Source organism: Nyctereutes procyonoides, unplaced genomic scaffold (genome assembly GCF_905146905.1).
Source record: "Nyctereutes procyonoides isolate TBG_1078 unplaced genomic scaffold, NYPRO_anot_genome, whole genome shotgun sequence".
Lineage (NCBI taxonomy): Eukaryota > Metazoa > Chordata > Mammalia > Carnivora > Canidae > Nyctereutes > Nyctereutes procyonoides.
This window is the reverse complement of record NW_026575049.1, coordinates 69102428-69121611: the sequence shown is the minus strand read 5'-3', so window position 1 is coordinate 69121611 and position 19184 is coordinate 69102428. Positions and strand designations below refer to the sequence as shown.

General features: G+C 41.7%; 1 protein-coding gene across 3 annotated transcripts in view; it reads left to right on the top strand.

Annotated features, from left to right (window-relative positions):
• Positions 1–19184, top strand: part of GFPT1 (glutamine--fructose-6-phosphate transaminase 1) — a 57261-nt gene that overhangs the window by 26374 nt on the left and 11703 nt on the right. For 2 of the 3 annotated variants that reach the window (XM_055328006.1, XM_055328008.1), the window contains 9 exons: positions 576–637; positions 1794–1873; positions 2073–2126; positions 5129–5234; positions 7238–7401; positions 8459–8554; positions 12194–12291; positions 16716–16836; positions 17665–17822. In XM_055328006.1, coding sequence (XP_055183981.1) covers positions 576–637; positions 1794–1873; positions 2073–2126; positions 5129–5234; positions 7238–7401; positions 8459–8554; positions 12194–12291; positions 16716–16836; positions 17665–17822 — 939 coding nt within the window. The remainder of the gene's footprint in view (positions 1–575; positions 638–1793; positions 1874–2072; positions 2127–5128; positions 5235–7237; positions 7402–8458; positions 8555–12193; positions 12292–16715; positions 16837–17664; positions 17823–19184) is intronic. The other variant, XM_055328007.1, reaches the window with a different exon arrangement.

Sequence of the window (19184 nt, the reverse complement as noted above, 5' to 3'; positions counted from 1 at the left end):
AGGCCTGTTCCTTCCCGTTAGGGCAGAGTACTGTGCCTTTCCAGCCTTTTCCTTTTTTCTACTCATTATGAAACCCAGTTTGTGTTCTGTGGTGGTCCCCTACCTTTCCTACCTCCTGTTCCTCTTGTACTCACTCTTGATTTCCTTAGGCCCAGTCCCTAAGGAGGTTGTGTTGAGGAGATGTTAATGGTACACCTGTTAACAGTGGTGGTTGTGTATATTTTTATCTTCAGTGTCAAGGTCAACAAGCATGGAAGTTAGCAGTGGTGTAAAATCACTGGACCAGAGAATGGATTTTGGATATTGGGTTTGGAATCTTTTCTAATTCTCTCCTCCTTGCATTCTAATGCACAGTATGAGAGATAGGATGTATCTATTGAGGAATGTATACAAAAGTGCTATACACCAAAGCTCAGGAATAAGTGTCTATCTAAATTTTAGGCTTATTTATAACTTGCAAAAGAGCAGCACGTGAACAAAGAATTTCTATGCTGAAGCCAATGTGTTTTAGGCATTTCACATTTAATAATTGATCATAATAAATATTGCTAATGCATTTTTTTTTCCCTCTGTAGGAAGGTGCTTTTGCACTGGTATTTAAAAGTGTTCATTTTCCTGGCCAAGCAGTTGGCACAAGGTACATACCAATTTAATAATGACTAATAATTATGTGTATTTTGAAACATTTGAATTATAAATGTGTTGTTTGTACACAGTGATTACCCTTAACTGTAAAGACTTGCCCTTTCCCAGAGACACCATGTGAATATATTTTTTTTTTCACATGTTCCTCCTTGTCCATTTCTCACCACTCTTCCATTTAACAGAATCCTTTAATAAAGCAAGTATATTTTGGCATTTATAACCGGCCTTTGTACTGGGACACCATGCTTACTTTGTGAATTTGGATATTGAGTATTCTCTAGTTTTAGGCCCCAAACATTAACTTGCTCCATATTTTTGGGAAGTATATATTTTAAACAGATTCCTAGATAATTGTACCATCGGTGCTTTTGCTAAGATCATGACGTCATTTTTAGAACAGTGAGAAGCCCTAATCTTTGGCAGGAGAGAGCTATTTTTAATACGAAGGCAAGATGACTAAGGAGAAAGTGCTAAACATTCATGTATCAGAATTCTGTGTGCAGTGGAATGAAAGGTTCCATTTGACATTTTAAAAAGGAGAAACATTTCAGATACACTGTTTTTAGAACAGGCATTGGCAAACTTTTCTGTGAAGGGTGAGAGAGTAAATATTTTAGCCTTTCTGGGCCATATGGCCTCCGTAGCACCACAGTTCTGCTGTTGTACTGCGAAAGCAGCCACAGAGAATAGGTAAAAGAAAGAGCATGGCCGTGTTCCAGTAAAACTCTTGTGTACAAAAATAGACAAACCTGACCTCGGGGTCTATAGTCTGCTGCCCTCTGTCACTGAGGTTTTTTTTTTTTTTTAAGATTTTATTTATTTATTCATGAGAGACACAGAGAAAGAGAGAGACAGAGACACAGGCAGAGGGAGAAGCAGGCTCCATGCAGGGAGCCCGATGTGGGACTCGATCCCGGGACTCCAGGATCACGCCCTGGGCTGAAGGCGGCGCTAAACCGCTGAGCCACCTGGGGATCTCGTCACTGAGTATTTTTTAAAAATTCTCTTTATGTTATTCTTCTGTTATACCTGAAGCCAAGCTTAGAGGGAGAATTTGAACATTATTTGAAGAGTGTTGGCTCATTAAAATGCCTGTCAGTGCATTATTTATGAAAATGGCTTAATTCTGTCTAATTTTGTGCTAACAGACGAGGCAGCCCTCTTTTGATTGGTGTACGAAGTGAACATAAACTCTCTACTGATCACATTCCGATACTCTACAGAACAGGTAAAAACTGTCCCTACGTCCTGCTATGAGGAAACTGTATAAAGTGCAGTAGATTTAAAGAATTGTGTTCATTAAATTGAAATAAATGCCTCTTTGGTCAGATCCACACATATGTGTATATAGTTCTGTCTAGACATGAAAAGGATTTGTTGTTGTGATTCTTTGACGAGGAGAATTTTTTTCTGTTGTATATCCTTAGCTAGGACTCAGATTGGATCAAAATTCACACGGTGGGGATCACAGGGAGAAAGAGGTGGGAAATGCACTCTGCATGGATGGGGAGGAGTCTTATCCTCTTTTGTTCATTCTTTACTAATTCTTTGTTCTTGGAGTGAGTGAATGTGCTGGGCCTCTAAAAATGCTTTTTTATGGGGAAACATATTTTGACATTTTTCTAATTTGCAGAGTATATTTTGTCTGTCTGCTTTTGGCATTTAGAAAACTGCTTTTAATTTGTTTCTTTGAAATTTCTGAGATTTGAAATCATGAAGTTTTTTTGTCTTAAATAAGAATAATGTAAGATATATTATAAATAAGATGCTTAGATTGGGAACAGAACACTGCGTGCTAGGCTATTGTAGATTGAATTCACTGATAGTTATTTAATTTATCCTAACTTTTTACTAGATTATGTTTAAATGGTCTTTATTTTATGCATGACATTTTACTTTTAGATTTACATTCAACATTCTGATTGCCTTGTTTCAAATTGGAGTCTTTTTTTTTTATTGTTTGAAACTTATTTTTCTTTATAGGACTTTCAGTCAAACTCTTGATCATTTTATTGATATAATTAGACAGAAAACAAATGGCATGCCCTTCTCATTTACTTATTATTAAAAGCTTCCCAAGTGAAAGATAGGGAGTGGTAAATTCAGGAACTTGAAACCCATATTATTAAGGTACAATTCTTGGTTTCTTGGAAAAAAAAATTAGCGAAAGACTAAACCTGTTCATTTTTAGATAGTGGCTGCTTTAGCTCCTTTATCTAAAGCAGAGTTCCTTAAGTAGCCTTCAGTCATGAAGTGTTAGCTTTTCTTCTTACTTCCTCCTGCCTATCCTTCCCTTTTCTGAAGAAAAATTAGTTTACCAGTGAGAGTACAGAATTTTGGAGCCAGAGTCCCAGATTTCTGTTTATAATCCTGCTCATGTATACATTACCTTTATGTTACCTCGTACAGTTTCTTAGACTGCTTTTAGGGCAAAAAAAAAAAAAAAAAAAAAAAGGAAGAACATTGGCCTAAGGTCTTAAGAAGTTTGAAGAAAAACTTTAACATGAGACATCTTTTTAAGATTGTGAATTATGTTTTGGTAACCTTTATTTCTCTAGCTCCTAATAGGTAGATAATGTGTGACTCCACAAAGTTTAGTTGGAAAAGTTGAGCCTCTTATTGACGAGGCTGTGTAAAGAGGAGAATATGGGACTGGCTTTTAGATTTTGCTATTTTCTCCAGGTCTAACTACTTACAGAATAAAAAGGGGTGGTAATAATTGTGTTCCACTCAAATCAGATGAGATAATCAACGTATGGCAGAACTTTTTATAGAGTTTAAGAGTCATGGTATAGGTATCAGGTGGTAAGTTCTTTTCATTTAAATAGGCAGTGGTAGCTTAAATCCTTTTAAATGTTATAATTAAATATACCGTGTTACTTGAAGAATAAACATTTGGAGGAGGAATTTAGTGAAACTTGACAATGTGAGGACATTTTATAACCTAAGGCTGGTTGTATTTGTTTTGAAAATATAGATGCTAGGCTATCCTTCTACATATTTTTTAATTCACTTTTTTTACATCAGTAAAATTCACTGTTTCTGATGTGCAGTTTCATGAGTTTTGTCAAATGCACACCGTTGTATAACCACCACAATCAGAGTACAGGACGATTCCATCCCCCTAAAAGTTCCCTGCAGCGATAGCTTTGTAGCCAGCCCTTGTTCCCAGTCCCAGGCCTTGGCAAACACTTATCAACACGTTTAATCTTTCTGTAGTGTTACTTTTTCTGGGATGTCATCTTATACATGTTTTTTAAAGTGTGGTATCTTTTTTTGCTGTTGAACTTGGATGGAAAGAACTGTTCTATTTTCATGTCTAAAACACATCAAATTAGCACAGATTATGGAGAACTTTGGATGTACTTTACAGACATGCATTTTAGAGGCTAGATACAATATGAGTTTTTACAAGTGTATTTATAATATCCTCTGGTCTTGTGTCCATAGTTATAAGGTCTACTCTGTCCTAATCTCAGAAAAAGGTGCTGCTTTTGTCTCTGACATTTAAATAATCTTCAATTAATGGTTTTCCCCTCTCTATTTGTCTAATTTGCCAAACTTCATTTTGCTTTTCAGTTTTGACTTTTGTTGTGAATGAGCAAAAAGGAAAAAAATACTTCATTCGTGACTTGACAAATTAAGTAGAGATGTCAAAATTCTCAAGTTCTAAAGGATTAAAAGGGATTAAAGGATATTATTATTAAAAGGATATTATTATTGCAGAAGGACTTTTATCCTGACTTAAAAGAAATGTAAGAAAACTCAATTTTAAGAAAGAAGAGGTCCTAGGTGTTTATTTCCAGTCTTTAGTAGCAGTTGCCACATATGGTATGCCATGGTCAGGGAGTTTTAAGTGTCTTTGTTTTGTTTTGTAATCAGAATTAGTGTAGGCTACACCTTGATTTGTTGTACTGACTTACTATTATAAAATCTAGGGCAAAGTTTTGTTATGAGATAATAAAAGTTAATATGCCAGTATTATTAATTAATAATTATGCCAGTATTATTCATTTTAATAATTAAAATGGCATAAAATATGCCATTTTATTCATTGTACAGTTTTGAATTTTTAATGTAATTTTTATAAGTTTAGTTACACAGATGTATGTATTCTATCATGTTTTGTATGAAGTTAAGTGAAGATTAGGTTTACATACTTTTGATTTAAAAAAAGTTAGTGCAATTAGTGAATTATTTGCCTTTTACCAGGAAAATAAATAATCATATTTTAAAAATGTGTAATGCAGCACTATTACTGCCACGCTCTCTTTGATAGTTGCTGTTTCACTCTACACCTTTTGTCTCTTGTTCTTGTTGGCTTATTGCATGGAAATAAGGTGATCTACCTAGCTTCTTAAAGTTGCTGGAATTATTTTGCGTTGCTATGATTTTTTGTTGATTTTGTAGAAAAATATGTATATTTATATATTGGCTGTGGTTTTCTACATGTTTGTTGATTTGTGTTAACTCTGTGCTCTAGGCAAGGACAAGAAAGGAAGCTGCAATCTCTCTCGTGTGGACAGCACAACTTGCCTTTTCCCTGTTGAAGAAAAGGCAGTGGAGTATTACTTTGCTTCTGATGCAAGGTGAGCTTCCTTCACTGATTCAGAGAAAACCAAAAGGCAGTTTGTAGTAGCTAGGCATGCTATGTGTGAGAATATATCAGTTAGGGAAAATGTGTCTTTTTGGAGATGGGGTTCTAAAAATACTTTTTCTCCCAATTCAAAGCATTAGATCAATTTACCAAGAAGAGAACAGTCCTTGAGACTTGTGCCTGCATATTTACTCTGAGCTCTTGTATTATTTTTCCTCCTCTTTCTGGAGCGTTACCCAGGTTTTATATAGGGAGGAGAGATTTTTAGATTGGAGAATAGAATGGCTTAGCGTCCCACCAATTCCAGTATGGTTGCTAAACCATTCTAGTTTTAGTCTAATAAGGACACTTGCCTTTTTAATTCAGAAGTAATTTACAGCATAATCACTTTTGTAAAAGAAATAGTACTAGACCAGGACATTTTGAGTGAAAAATACCCTGAGATGCTTAGATGCATTTATAAATGGAATACTAACAGTGATGATGATAAAGTGGATCACTCAGGTTGCCAACAGGTATTCGAGTCATTCGTTGTGCCTGAAAGTGAGGGGATCTGAAGATGAGAAAGTGTCGTAGTTTAGGACATCCGGGAATGCATCATCTCAGTGAGAGAATAAGCTTCACTGTTTCCTAATTTTTGCAGGAATGTAGTCAGTGCTAGGATGCATCATTGTTGTCATTAAGTAGGTTTGTTACAGAATTTATAGTTATGATTTTAATAAACTGGAAATTGCAGAAGCTTTCCATCCTTTTGTCATTCATTCATTCATACATATTGCACATTCTGAGCAAAGCTATGTGCTAGGCTTAAGAGACAATGATCAGTAAAAATAAAAATATACTTGTCCGAGGCGGGGCCTGGCTGGCTCAGTCAGGGGAGCCTGTGACTCTTGATCTTAGGGTTGTGAGTTTGACCCCCATGTTGGGGGTGGAGATTACGCCAAAAAAAATTTAATATGTATATAATAATAAAATACACTTCTGTGTGTATACACACACGCACAAACACACACACACTTGTCCCTGAGGAGCTTTTTCTTAATAAAGAAGACACAAGTCTAGAATTCCAGTTGCAACGAGAGCTACAGAGTGCCTGTGACAGGGTGACTTACCCTCCTATGGGTAAATTTCCTTAAGGGAGTGACACTTATCTCTCCCTTGGTAAGTTGTTAGGAGTTAATTAGGTGAAGAGTTAGAGGGGAGAACGTTCATTTTCTTGGTATGAGTGTGGCTGGAATGAAGAGAGGAAGTTTGGTGGGAGATGAAGCTAGAGAAGGAGGTGGGGTCATGGTAAGATGTTTTGTTGTTTTCTAAAAAGCCAAAGGGAAGCCATCAAGCTTCCTGGGTGGGTGAAAGAGAAATCTTGGTTTGAGTTGCCTTTTGATACTCATTTTGGCGGAAATGGAAAATGCATGGTTGGAGGGAGGGAAAGTGGTTGGATAAGTTAACAGTTTGCTGCAGTAGTTCAGCCAAGAGCTAATGGTAGCTAGAACTGGTCTGTGGTGGCAGACATAGAGAGAAGCTTTGAGAAATATTTAGGAGTTAAAATTGAAGGGTTTGGCGATAGAATGAGGAAGAAATAGCCATGCTTTCTGATTTGATCTAGTCTAATTTGCTCTGCTGCACAGAGCACAGTTATTCATTGTCCAAAGTAACCTCCCACTGCCTTGTAGGAAGGGGCTTTGGTAACCAGAAAGTTATCAGAGATACTATATATTTTATTTTATTTTTTAAAAGACTTATCTATTTATTTTAGAGGAGGGGGGCAGAGGGAGAGAGAGCGAATCTCAAGCAGACTCCCTGCTGAGCATGGAGCTCATCGTGGGGCTTGATTCCATGACCCTGAGATCATGACCTGAGCCAGTGCTCAACTGACTGAGTCACCCAGGCGCCCTAAGTTTGTGTTTAAATTTGGTCTGTGTGTCCTGATGACAGTTTTATTTTTAATGATCATTCTTGGTTACTGATCATAGTATCTCCTTGAACATTTTATAGTGCTGTCATAGAACATACCAATCGTGTCATCTTTCTTGAAGACGATGATGTTGCAGCGGTGGTGGATGGCCGTCTTTCTATCCATCGAATTAAACGAACCGCAGGAGATCACCCTGGACGAGCTGTGCAAACCCTCCAGATGGAACTCCAGCAGATCATGAAGGGTGAAAGCTTTTGTCATGTTATCTTGGTGTTCTTGATAGAAAGGAGACCTTCTCCTTCCTGTCGTGTAGGGATCTGATGACACAGTGCTGCCTGAAATCTTGCACACGATTGGTGAGCGGGTGACCCCAAAAACGGGATGACTCTTTGGAAAAATTACCTGCTGATCTTCAAGTAGTTGTTCTTTAGACTAATTCATGGTTCTGTTTCTAACATTGAAAGGGGACCCCTGGGTGGCTCAGCGGTTTAGCGCCTGCCTTCAGCCCAGGGCGTGCTGCTGGAGTCCCGGGGTCGAGTCCCACGTTGGGCTCCCTGCATGGAGCCTGCTTCTCCCTCTGCCTGTGTCTCTGCCTCTCTATGTCTATTATGAATAAATAAATAAAATCTTTAAAAAAAAAAGAGAGATTGTTTAAGTAGCACTTGATATTTTTAAGATACTTTATAAGGCTTATTCCTCTCTTACTTTCTGTGCTTCAGTTTTCTCATATGTAAAATGGGGATAATAGGACCTGCCTCATTAAGGTTGAAGAGAGCTGATTTATGTAGAGCCTTCAGAACAGAACACCCTTAGTGAGCCCTACATCATGTTTGCTGTTGTTAAGATTATTATGGTCTTAATTTTTATTCTCCTTTCTCACGGGGTCGAGGTGGGCTGGAAGCCACCATTTATTACGTAGCTGCTATATGTCGGGTGTGCCCTATATCCACACTACAGCGCCGTGAAGTAGTCACTGTGCTTACAGATAAAGGAATTTCTCCAGAGCCATTTAGGTGCTGGAGGATAGAACTATGGTTTGAACCTAGATCTGACTTTAAATCTTAAGTTTGTCCCCTTCCTTTGTTTTGCTCTAACTGCATATTTTAGGTATAAAGTTATTAATAAAGCGAATTTTCCTCCTTACTTGATTATTTTTCTTCACATTGGGTAAAACGTCCCATGTGAATATTGTGCTTCATCGCATGAGCCCTTGTTTCATTTACTAAGGTTCTGTTCCAGGAGGTAGACTTTTGGTTGTGTACAAATTTCTTTTCTTAATGATATAATTTCTGTTACTTTAGGCAACTTCAGCTCATTTATGCAGAAGGAAATTTTTGAGCAGCCTGAGTCCGTTGTGAACACGATGAGAGGAAGAGTCAACTTTGATGACTACACTGGTAATCAAACACGAATGATGACTTCAGGGGGTCCTGTGGGGGTGGCAGTGGCAGTCTGAAGGGTCATTGTCCCTCCCAGCTGTGGAGGAGGCTGTGGCTGCAGCCTCCAGGGGCGCCGGTGTTGTTCTGCTCTTGGGGGCGTAGCTAGGACAGTGAGGGTGATGGTGAGTGGGGGTGGGGAGAGGGCTTCTGTTTGGGAAGATGAGGAAGTTCTGGGGATGGATGGTGGTGATGGCTGCACAAGTGTGAATGCGTAATGCCACTGAACTGCACGCTTAAGGATTGTTCAACGTTAAATTTACGCTATGGATATTTTACCTCAATCAAAGGGAGGAGGTAAGAACGAATGGTTGCCAGAGGCTGCAGGGCCGGGGGTGGGGAGGGATTCTAATGGGTATGGGATTTGGGATGGGTGCTGAAATGCCCTAAAATTGGATAGTGGTGACAGTTGCACCGCTCCGAATATCCTAAAGACCACTGATTGTACACTTTAAGAGGGTGAATTTATGGTATGTGACATATCTCAATAAGGTCATACAAAATGTAAAGAATGACTAGAAAGTTGCATTTGAAAACTGTCACAGGAGTGTTAGCAGGATTTTCCGGGGGTGGGGGAGGTCCTCTGGTGTGCCGTGAAGAACTCTTAACCTCCTTTCCCTTCAGAACGCCGCTGCTGGGCCCTTGCTCCGTGGTAGGGGCGGCTGTGGCACCACCAGTTCCAGGAGGAGCGAGGCCTGGGCCTCTCGGGGGAAGCTCCCGTGTGCCTGCTCAGCCTAGATTCTCTCAGCTTCTAAGTGAGGGAAGGTGTGAACTTGCCCACAGGCTCTCCGGGCGTGTGCTTCACCTTCCTGTTTAAGATGGGCTGAGTGCTGCTCTGGTCTTGTTTCCGGAAACTGCCTGGACCGGGTGTCACGGGAGTTTGTGTACCTTGCAGAGAGGAGTTTGAGAATGACTTTCTGAGGTCCTCAGATGTCTGTGAACTGTTTATTGGGAGATCACATTTTTGGAACACCGCGTATTCATCGTGACCGGCTAAATAAACAGTTTAACAAACTTTGGGTGAAGCTTCTCAGCATTAATTAGTTTTTGAGAAATAGTTGCTGGTGTGCAAAAACCTCTCCCTGAGTCTGCGTGTCGTCCGTACAGTATTAAGTCCTGTTAATAATGATTTCTCCGAGTAAATGCTGTCTCTGTATCTTCCTCTTTTCTGAGCAGCATCAGACTTTCTCAGCGGGAGAGATTTATTGAAGCTGAAGTCCAGGTTGAGCACCTGTTCAGAACCGCATGCTGCACAGAGTTGTTCTGATACGGCCTCTCTGAGGTTCTTATAAATCTGTAAGAGGGGTAAATGTAGACTTGTTTAAAGAAAGGTAAAATACGATAAATGACACCAGAAACAGTTTAATGTTGAAATATTTAAAGTTCAGTGTTGAGTTTGGAGGAGAGAAGAAATCTGTGGGCAGGGCCTTCGGAGGCGGGTGAGCCGTGAGGATGGAGGGTGAGGAGGATGTGGGAGCCGCGGGGGGAGGGAGGACCGGCAGCGAGCTGTCGGGGTGGTGTGCCTGCTGTCGGGGCAGTGTGCCCACTCTCGGGGTGGTGGTGCTGTGCCCGCTGTCGGGGTGGTGGCAGTGTGCCCGCTGTCGGGGCGGTGTGCCATCTAGTTCGCCACGCTGCACGTGGAGAGGAGTGAGGGGCGGGGTCTGAGGGGAGATGGGGCGCTGCCGGGTGTCCGGGTGTCCGTGGACCTTGGCATGCTGCGCGGGGCCCCGTGTAGACCATGCGGAGCCGTTAGCAGGCCTGAGCGCACCCCGAGAGCCCCCGTGGGAGGCCGGGCCTGGGGCGACCGCGGGAGGGGGGAGGCGGGGAGATGGCAGCGGCACCTGCTGCTGCGGGGAGCGGAGGACCCAGGCCACCAGCAGCAGGGCCTCCTCCGGTGTTTATGGAAGAAAGAGCAGGAAAAGAGGAGATACGCAAGGGAAGACAGGGAGGTAAATGCCCAGAAAGCCCTTTTGTCAGCATTATGCGCCTCGTAAAGTTGTCCTACAAGCAGGAGAGCTGTTCGCTCTTCATTGTAAAGGTAAGGACATCGCGCCCCGTCGGCGTGAGCGTCTTGCGGAGCCCACGTCCCTGCGCTTCACGAGCCGAGCTCGGGCCCTGCTGCTCGGAGCATCGCCTCCCGGCCTCGGGGGCCTGCCAGTTTCCAGGGAGGTAGCGTCGCCCAGCTCGTCTCACCGCTTCCTTCGCGTCATTCTTGGTCACCGACCGAAGTACCGGCGTCTCTGACGGTCTCACGGCTTTCACACCGAGTCCGTCCACACTGCTCCGCGTTGCGCGGTGGGAGACCCCTCGAGTACTGCTCGACGTCCGCCCGGAGCGCTCAGCGCCGGGCCGCGGGGGGACCTGGGCCGCGGGGGGAGCTGGGCGCCTGGCTCTCACCCAGGCCGTCTGTGACTCTGCTGGAGCTCGTGGTGGTGCTTTCCTTAGATCGTTTACTTGGCTGGTTTTTTAAAAATAGAGAAGTACGACATGTCCTCTTAGTATTGAAATGTAAAAAGGAGGACACAAGATTACTCAGAAAAATAAAAAGCAAAACCTATGTCTTGGTTTATATCATAACCTGTGAAGGTAGAACAAAGTGTGGGGAGATAGAGAGCAGGGGCACAATAGACAGCCCACGGGGTGTGGACAGACCACGGGTGTGGACAGCCCACGGGGGTGTGGACAGATCACGGGGTGTGGACAGCCCATGCGGTGTGGACAGACCATGGGGTGTGGACAGATCACAGGGTGTGGACAGACCACAGGTGTGGACAGCCCCACGGTGGGGAGACAGCCCACAGGGTGTCAGACACAAGAGGTGCCACCCGGGGGTGTGCATGTGCGGCCAAGAAGACGGACTCGGGGACGAGGTGTGGGAGGGTGAGGGGAGTGAGGGGAGCAAGGAGAGCGAGGCGCCCAGGTGGCCTGCCCTGGGTATGCGGGAAATAGGGGTTGAAAAATTGGGTGGATGTTGAGTGAGAATTTGTCACGAGCAGAGACCCGGGCTCGTGTTGGGGTGTTTCTCCAGCAGGTGGCCTTCGAAGCACACGGAGAAATCTCTGGAGGCTGAAAGGTGTGGGCGGGCTGTGGCTGTGGGGCCGGCGGGGAGGTGGGAGGCAGGCGGTGGGCGCTGCCCTCAGCTGCGGGGTGTGGGGTGCAAGGTCGCACCCCCAGGGAGGGCGGGAAGGGGCCGGGCAGCACTGCTCAGAGCGCTTCGGCCGCCTGGGGAGACTCCTGGGAGCTTCGGTCTCCGCAGGCGGGAGGAAACGCGCCGGTGCTGGTGCCTCCTTCCCGGAGTTGACAAACCTGCCCACGTCCTGTACCCCCACCCCCGGCGGGCAGTCCCGCCCCGGCCCCTGCTGAGCTCGTGGCTGCCCCTGTGTGTGGGCCCGCGGGCTGGGCGGGCACCGCAGGGCTGGGGCGGGCAGCCCACTCGTGACCTGCTTGGTTTTCAAAACCAGAGACAACTGCACTTCCTGAGAGGAATATAAATTTAAACGGTGGTGGTGTTTCCCCCATTGGCGGCGGACACTCACGAGAAGTGGCTGCCTGTTTCATGTGGTTCTTTCCTAAATAATTATATTCAAAATTTCATTTCAGTGAATTTGGGCGGCTTGAAGGATCACATTAAGGAGATCCAGAGGTGTCGGCGTCTCATTCTTATTGCCTGTGGGACAAGTTATCACGCTGGTGTAGCAGTAAGTGGCTGCTTAAGATTTTAACTGATGTTGGATATTAGAAGGCGTCTGTAACATACCACGTGAAGCTCTGCTTTGTTAAAACACCGTGTTACCTTTTCATGTTATTAAGACAAAAATCAGGACAGTTGGGGGCAGAAATGTTAAGAGCTGCTTGGAATTATTTATCAATGGAAGACTTGGATATACAGGTAGACGACCTGCAGTGACTTCATGGAAGGCAAAGTGTTTCTTTCTTTTCTTTTTCTTTAAAGATTTATTTATTTATTCATGATAGACCCAGAGAGAGGGGCAGAGGGAGAAGCAGGCTCCCTGCAGGGAGCCCGATGCGGGACTTGATCCCGGGGCCCCAGGGTCACGGCTTGAGGGGAAGGCAGACGCTCAACCCTTCAGCCACCCAGGCGTCCCAGGCAAAGTGCTTCCTTCTTACAGCGAGACTTCCATAGGAGCAGTCCTTAGGTTTTGCTTATCATTTCCTCGGCTCAGACAGATGGCTGGTAACATGTGTGAACCTCAACAGGATTTTACTGGGTAGGCACATTTCTGCAAACGAAGGAAGTCTGCTTCTCGTCAGACTTTGTTCTTTATTCTCTTGAAAGCTAATTTAAAAAAATTATTTAAATTTTTTACAATTTTTTTGAGAAATAATAGACATACATCATTGTGTAAGTTGAAGACGTATAGCTTGGTGGTTCGACGTAGATCTGTCGTGAAGTGATGGCCATGGTAGGTTCGGTTAGCATCCATCTTCTCATAGAGGTACAATAAAAACAAGAGTAAAGGAAAGACATTTTTCTCTGTGATGAGAATTCTTAGGATTTACTGTCTGGACTCTCCTGTGTATCCTACCTCCTTCCTCCAATCCCCCCTCCCCCAGCCCCAAATTCTAGTTACCACCAGTCTGATCCCTTTTTCTATTAGTTTTTGTTTTACATAAAAGATTCCACATATAGGTGAATCATACAGTATTTATTTTTGTCTCTGATACTTGTTTCACTTAGCGTAATGCCCTCAAGATCCATCCATGTTGTCCCAAATGGTTGGATTTCCTCATTTTTCACAGCTGAATAATATTCCTCAGAGTGTGTGTGTGTGTGTGTGTGTGTGTGTGTGTGTACACATGTACATACACACCACAACTTTATCCATTCAGCAATTGATGGACCCTAGTTTGTTTCTTTGTCTTGGCTTTTGAGAAGAATGTTGCTGAGAACCTGAGGGTGCAGATGGTTTTTCAAGTTAGTGTCTTCTTTACCTTTGATATCCACATAATCAGAACTGCTGGATCATATGGTAACTCTATTTTTAATCTTTTCAGGATCTTCCATAGTGTTTTCCGTGGTGGCTGCACCAATTCACATTCCCACCCACAGTGTTCAGGGTTCCCTTTTCTCCACATCAACACAGTGTTTGTTATTTCTTATCTTTTTGATGATGGCTATGCCTACAGACATGAGGAGCTGTCTCCTTGTGGTTTTATTTATTTATTTTTAAAAGATTATTTATTTTTTTTATTCATGAGAGACACAGAGAGAGGCAGAAACACAGGCAGAGGGAGAAGCAGGCTCCACGTGGGAGCCCGACGCGGGACTCCATCCTGGGTCTCCAGGATCAGGCCCTGGGCTGAAGGCAGCACCAAACCACTGAGTCACCCGGGCTGCCCTCATTGTGGTTTTAAAGTGCATTACCCTAAGGACTAGTGATTTTGAGCATCTTTTCGTGTACCTGTTGGCCATTTGTATATCTTCTTTGGGGAAATGTATATTCAGGTCTTTTGCCCATTAGTTGGATTAGTTTTTTTTTTTTTTCAGTTGTATATTTTGGATATTAGTCCCTTATTAGATAACATGGTTTGCAAATATTTTTTTTCCCATTCTATAGTGTGACTTTTCACTTTGCTGATGGTTTCTTTTGCTGTAGTTTGATGTACTCCCACTTTTTTATTTTTTACTTTGTTCCTTGTACTTTAGGTGTCATAGATAAGAAGTCATCACCAAGACCCATGTCAGGGAACTTAGTTCCTGTGTTTTTTTCTGGGAAGTCTGTGGTCTTAGGCCTTACATTTAAATCTTTAATCTAAAATAAAATAAAATAAAATAAAATAAAATAAATAAATCTTTAATCCATTTCGAGTTAATTTTTGGGAAGCTGAAATTCTGTATCAAAGATGTGTGTTGGTTGTCAGTGCAGAAGTGCAGAATATAATGTTCTTTTAGGCCAATAAATCAGATCCACATGAGGTTTTCTTATAAAGACATTTATAGTGCTGTTGGTGTCAACTCCCACGAGTACAGAAGACCCTTACACATTGGGTTTCTACTTCTAGAATTGATTCCAAAGTTTATGACATAGTAATTTTTTATTTGCTGGGGCAAAAATATCTATGATCTGTACTTGTGGGAGCCAGTCATGTAACTAGTGATGGAAACTGGCTGGTTGTCCAGCCCTTGCATCTCAGTTCTCTAACCCACCCACTCCCCAAATCACCTGGTTTAAAGAAAGTCTGTGGTGCCTGGTGGCTCAGTGGGCTGAGTGTCTGCCTTCGGCTCAGGTCATGATCCTAGGGTCACGGGATTGAGCCCCACGTCCTTGCCTTAGGCTCCTTGCTCAGCAGGGTCTGCTTCTCCCTCTGCCCTTCACCCTGCTCATGCTCTCTCTCTCTCTCTCTCTCAAATAAATAAAATCTTTAAAATGAATAGTAAAGTCTAGGTAGTTTTGAAGGGGAGAGCTCTAAGAAAGAGCTTGTTTTGAACATAGGAAAAGAAAGGATGAATTAAAAAAATATAAATGAAGGGATTGGCCAGTTCCCTGCGGCTTAGTCTGTTGTTAATGAATGAGCCCTCTATTCAGAAGTAAAAGATTTGATTAAATGTTTCTTCTGATGCTAAACCTGAATTTTAGGGCAGAAATTATATGCTATGTTAGAATTCTCTAATTATGAAATTTGAGAAAATGTAAGGTTTGCTTTGTTTTGTTTTTTGGTAGCTGCTGAGATTACTATAATTAACAAACGTTCGAAGTTCCTTTGTGGTTTATCATGCAAAATAGTGTCCTTAATTCTGTTCTATCTAGTTTTGTGGGTTTTTTGGGTGGGGCTCAAAATGAATGACACATATGCATAAATGCTTTGTTGTTTAATATGTATCCTGAACAATAACCATCAAAATCATCCTAAGTGTAGTTTTCTTTTCAAAACGTTAATTGTGTCTGGGTTTTTACAGTGACCTACAATAGAATTTATAACAGTATATTAGTCCCTTATGATGCAAATATGTCATTCTGTGTATTCATTAAGAGTTGCTTCCACTGAAAGAAAAAGACATTTATTAGCACAGATAAACCTTGAGTTTAGTTTTTTGGGGTATATTTAAAAATATCTGGTAAGTTGCTATCTGTATCTTTCTCTGAAGAATTTAATTCTAGTGTAACATTTATATTATAAATGAGAAGGTAAAATTTGATCTCTATTTGAAGGGAAATGTTCAGCATGTTAGGATCAGTAACCTATTTATGTATAATTAGTAAAATACATTAGTGGAAAAGATTAAGGTGTCAAACCAAAGTTACAGAACAAAACAGTTTAGTTTACTTTTGTGGACAAGAAAGTTAAAGGGATGTGAAGTAAGGAAACCTGTTCAGTTCCTCACTGCTGGAAGGAAGAATGCAGTGACAGGGCAAGAGATGGCTGGGGCCCTTTTCCTGCAGAAGCAGGTGGTCTCCTCCATCATAACTAAATATATGCACCTGTAGGGCCTAAAATTTTTGCTACCTAAAAGTTTTCTATTATTTTACATTTTCTGATGTTTAGAGTAGAAGAAATTGAATTAAAATGGAAATTAGTGAAAGAAGTGCTAAGGTGCTGTTTGCATAGAAGCATATTGCCCTCTACCTGGTCTGCATACTACACAGTTTGGAAATAGTGAGCTTAAGTAGGATTTCTAAAATGTATTGATTTTTTTGGAAACAGTACCATTTATGAATACATAGTATTTCTGAAGTGTTTAAGAGGTGCTTATGTATCTGTGTTTTATCTCATTTGAAATCTCTCAGTGACTTGGTATTATATGAATTGTCATTTCAAGATTAGGAATTGGGAAATTAGAGAGAATATACAAGCTAACTCAGAACAGTGCTTTTTCTGCTTCTCAAAACATTTTATATGTGCGGGTATATTTGCTTTTAAGAATACATGGATTGATAACTGTCTAAAGAGACTTGTAGTAAAATATTAACAGCACTTGTGTCCCGACTGGTGGGATTTTGATGATTTTTTTATGCTTTAATCAGTATTGTTTGTATTTTCTAACAATGCATGTGTATCATTTTCATAATCAGAAAAAAATGAAAAGTGTACATTGAATCCAAGGAAGTCCAGCGAGAGAGTATTTGAAGCTTATATGAGGAAGTTATCTTTTTCTCTGCAGACACGTCAAGTTCTCGAAGAGCTGACTGAGTTGCCTGTTATGGTGGAGCTTGCCAGTGATTTCCTGGATAGAAACACACCAGTTTTTCGAGATGATGTTTGCTTTTTCATTAGTCAGTCAGGTATGCTAATTTTAAAGACTTGAAGGAAAGGAACGTCATTCTAATAATTACAGCATGTCTTTTTTTTTTTAAAGACTTTTTAAAAAGATTTTATTTATTTATTCATGATAGAGAGAGGGGGCGGGGGGCAGAGACACAGGCAGAGGGAGAAGCAGGCTCCATACAGGGAGCCCGACGCAGGACTCGATCCAGGGACTCTAGGATCATGTCCTGGGCCAAAGGCAGGCGCCAAACTGCTGAGCCACCCAGGGATCCCTAATTACAGCACATCTTGGCAAAATTGACATTTAAAGATATACAGGTATTGCAGATGATTTGACAAACACAGATTTATTTTGATATTACATAATTCCTTATGAATTAGAGAATTAACACATTTTACACTTAAAGGGGTGAATTTTCAAAGACCAAGAAAGGAGATCCTAAAAAATAGGAACTTACTATTAAAAGTTCTACAAATTTATTATTTTGAAGTGCATATTTTTGGTTGGTTTTTTTTTTTAAGATTTATTTTAGAGAGCATTGTGTGAGCTGGGTGTGGGGGGGTGTGGGTGTGTGAGAGAGAGAGAGAGAGAGAATCTGAAGCAGACTCCACACTGAATGTGGAACCCGATGTGGGGCTTTGATCTCATGACCCTGAGATTATGACCTGAGCCAAAATCAAGAGTCGGATGCTCAACCCACTGAGCCACAGGTGCCCCAAGGGCATGTTTTAAATTTTACTTAAACAAATGATACTGTCGAAAGTGTAGTCAGTTTTTTTGTTTTTGCATCTAAGAAACCGTGTCTGCTGACTGCTCTGTGACTTTTATCTTCCTGCTTTCATAGGTGAGACCGCAGACACCCTGATGGGTCTTCGGTACTGCAAGGAGAGAGGAGCCTTAACTGTGGGGATCACAAACACGGTGGGCAGCTCCATATCCAGGGAGACAGACTGTGGGGTTCACATTAATGCCGGGCCCGAGATCGGCGTGGCCAGCACGAAGGTAAGTTGCTGACTTAGTTCTCTCACCTGTCTGATTGTAGTGCTGCTAGGACACCCTCATCCATACCTTATGGTTCATTTGGTAGCACTTACAGAGCTCTTACAGTTTACTAATCATTGTAATTGTCGTAAGGCTGGATGGTCCATAGTAGATAAAACACTTGTTCCCTCCCTCAGTCCCATTAAAAGGGACAGAGGATCTAACATATATGCTGTCTGTTTCCATTCATCACTTATGTCCCTCTTGCGGGTACAGTGGGGTACATGGTAAGTGCAGGTCCTCTTCTTCTATTAAGTAGAGTAGAAAATTAGAGAAATAACAGAAACACCCAGCTTAATCCATTTAATTTTTAATTATTTTTAATTCTAATAATAATAAATTTTTATTTACATACTCATAGCTTCTAATACACATGCCTAAATATACATACTACCCGTGAAAGTTTGTAAGAGGGTGTGCACTTTTTGGCATACAATCTACCTATTTAAAAAAATTAAAATGAGTGTTATATGACAATATCTGCTTCTCTTTGGATACTGTATCTGTGGAGACTTAAAGCATCTTTTTTTTAAGACTTTTTTAAAAAAATATTTTATTTATTTATTCCTGAGAGACACAGAGAGAGAGGCAGAGACAGGGGCAGAGGGAGAAGCAGGCTTCCTGAGAGGAGCCTGATGTGGGACTTGATCCCAGGACGCCGGGGTCATGGCCTGAGCCGCAGGCAGGCGCTCAACCCCTGAGCCCCCCAGGCGTCCCTTAAGACCTGTTGAAACTACTTTGCTCTTTGAAATTGGAATATTGGAATAAATTTAGTATTAGTCATAAAAATAGGAATCTTAGATCTATAAATGCAAAAGATGTTCTCTGTCCACAGTTGTAGTACTCTTTATGATTTCAACATTTCTGTTTTTCTGCTTAAATGTAATATTTCCTGCTGATTGTCTAATAAGATGCTTAGGTATCGGTGGATTTGATTCTAATTAAGGGTGTGTGGAAGATGATGTACAAAACCACATTTGAATTTTTTTTTCCTTTTAAAGAACCTCAGAATTTTTTCTTTTTTGGAAAATCTGTGATTCTTATGTAAAAACTCTGAGTGAGGTTTTTTGTTTCTTGGTTACTTTGATGTTGCTAACACTGTAATTTACAGAAAGCTGAAACCTGAATTTTCTCCATGTGGTAATTAAAACATGTAAGATGTTTGTGCTTGGGTTTCCATTCTGTGCCTGAATAAATAACCAGCCTCCCTCAGCAGCAGCTTATGGATTTTTGGAACAGTATCCAGACAGACAGCTTTGATCAGGGATTGGAATTCCAGGGCTCCTTTATTCACAACACATGGTGGAACAGGGCTTCACCACG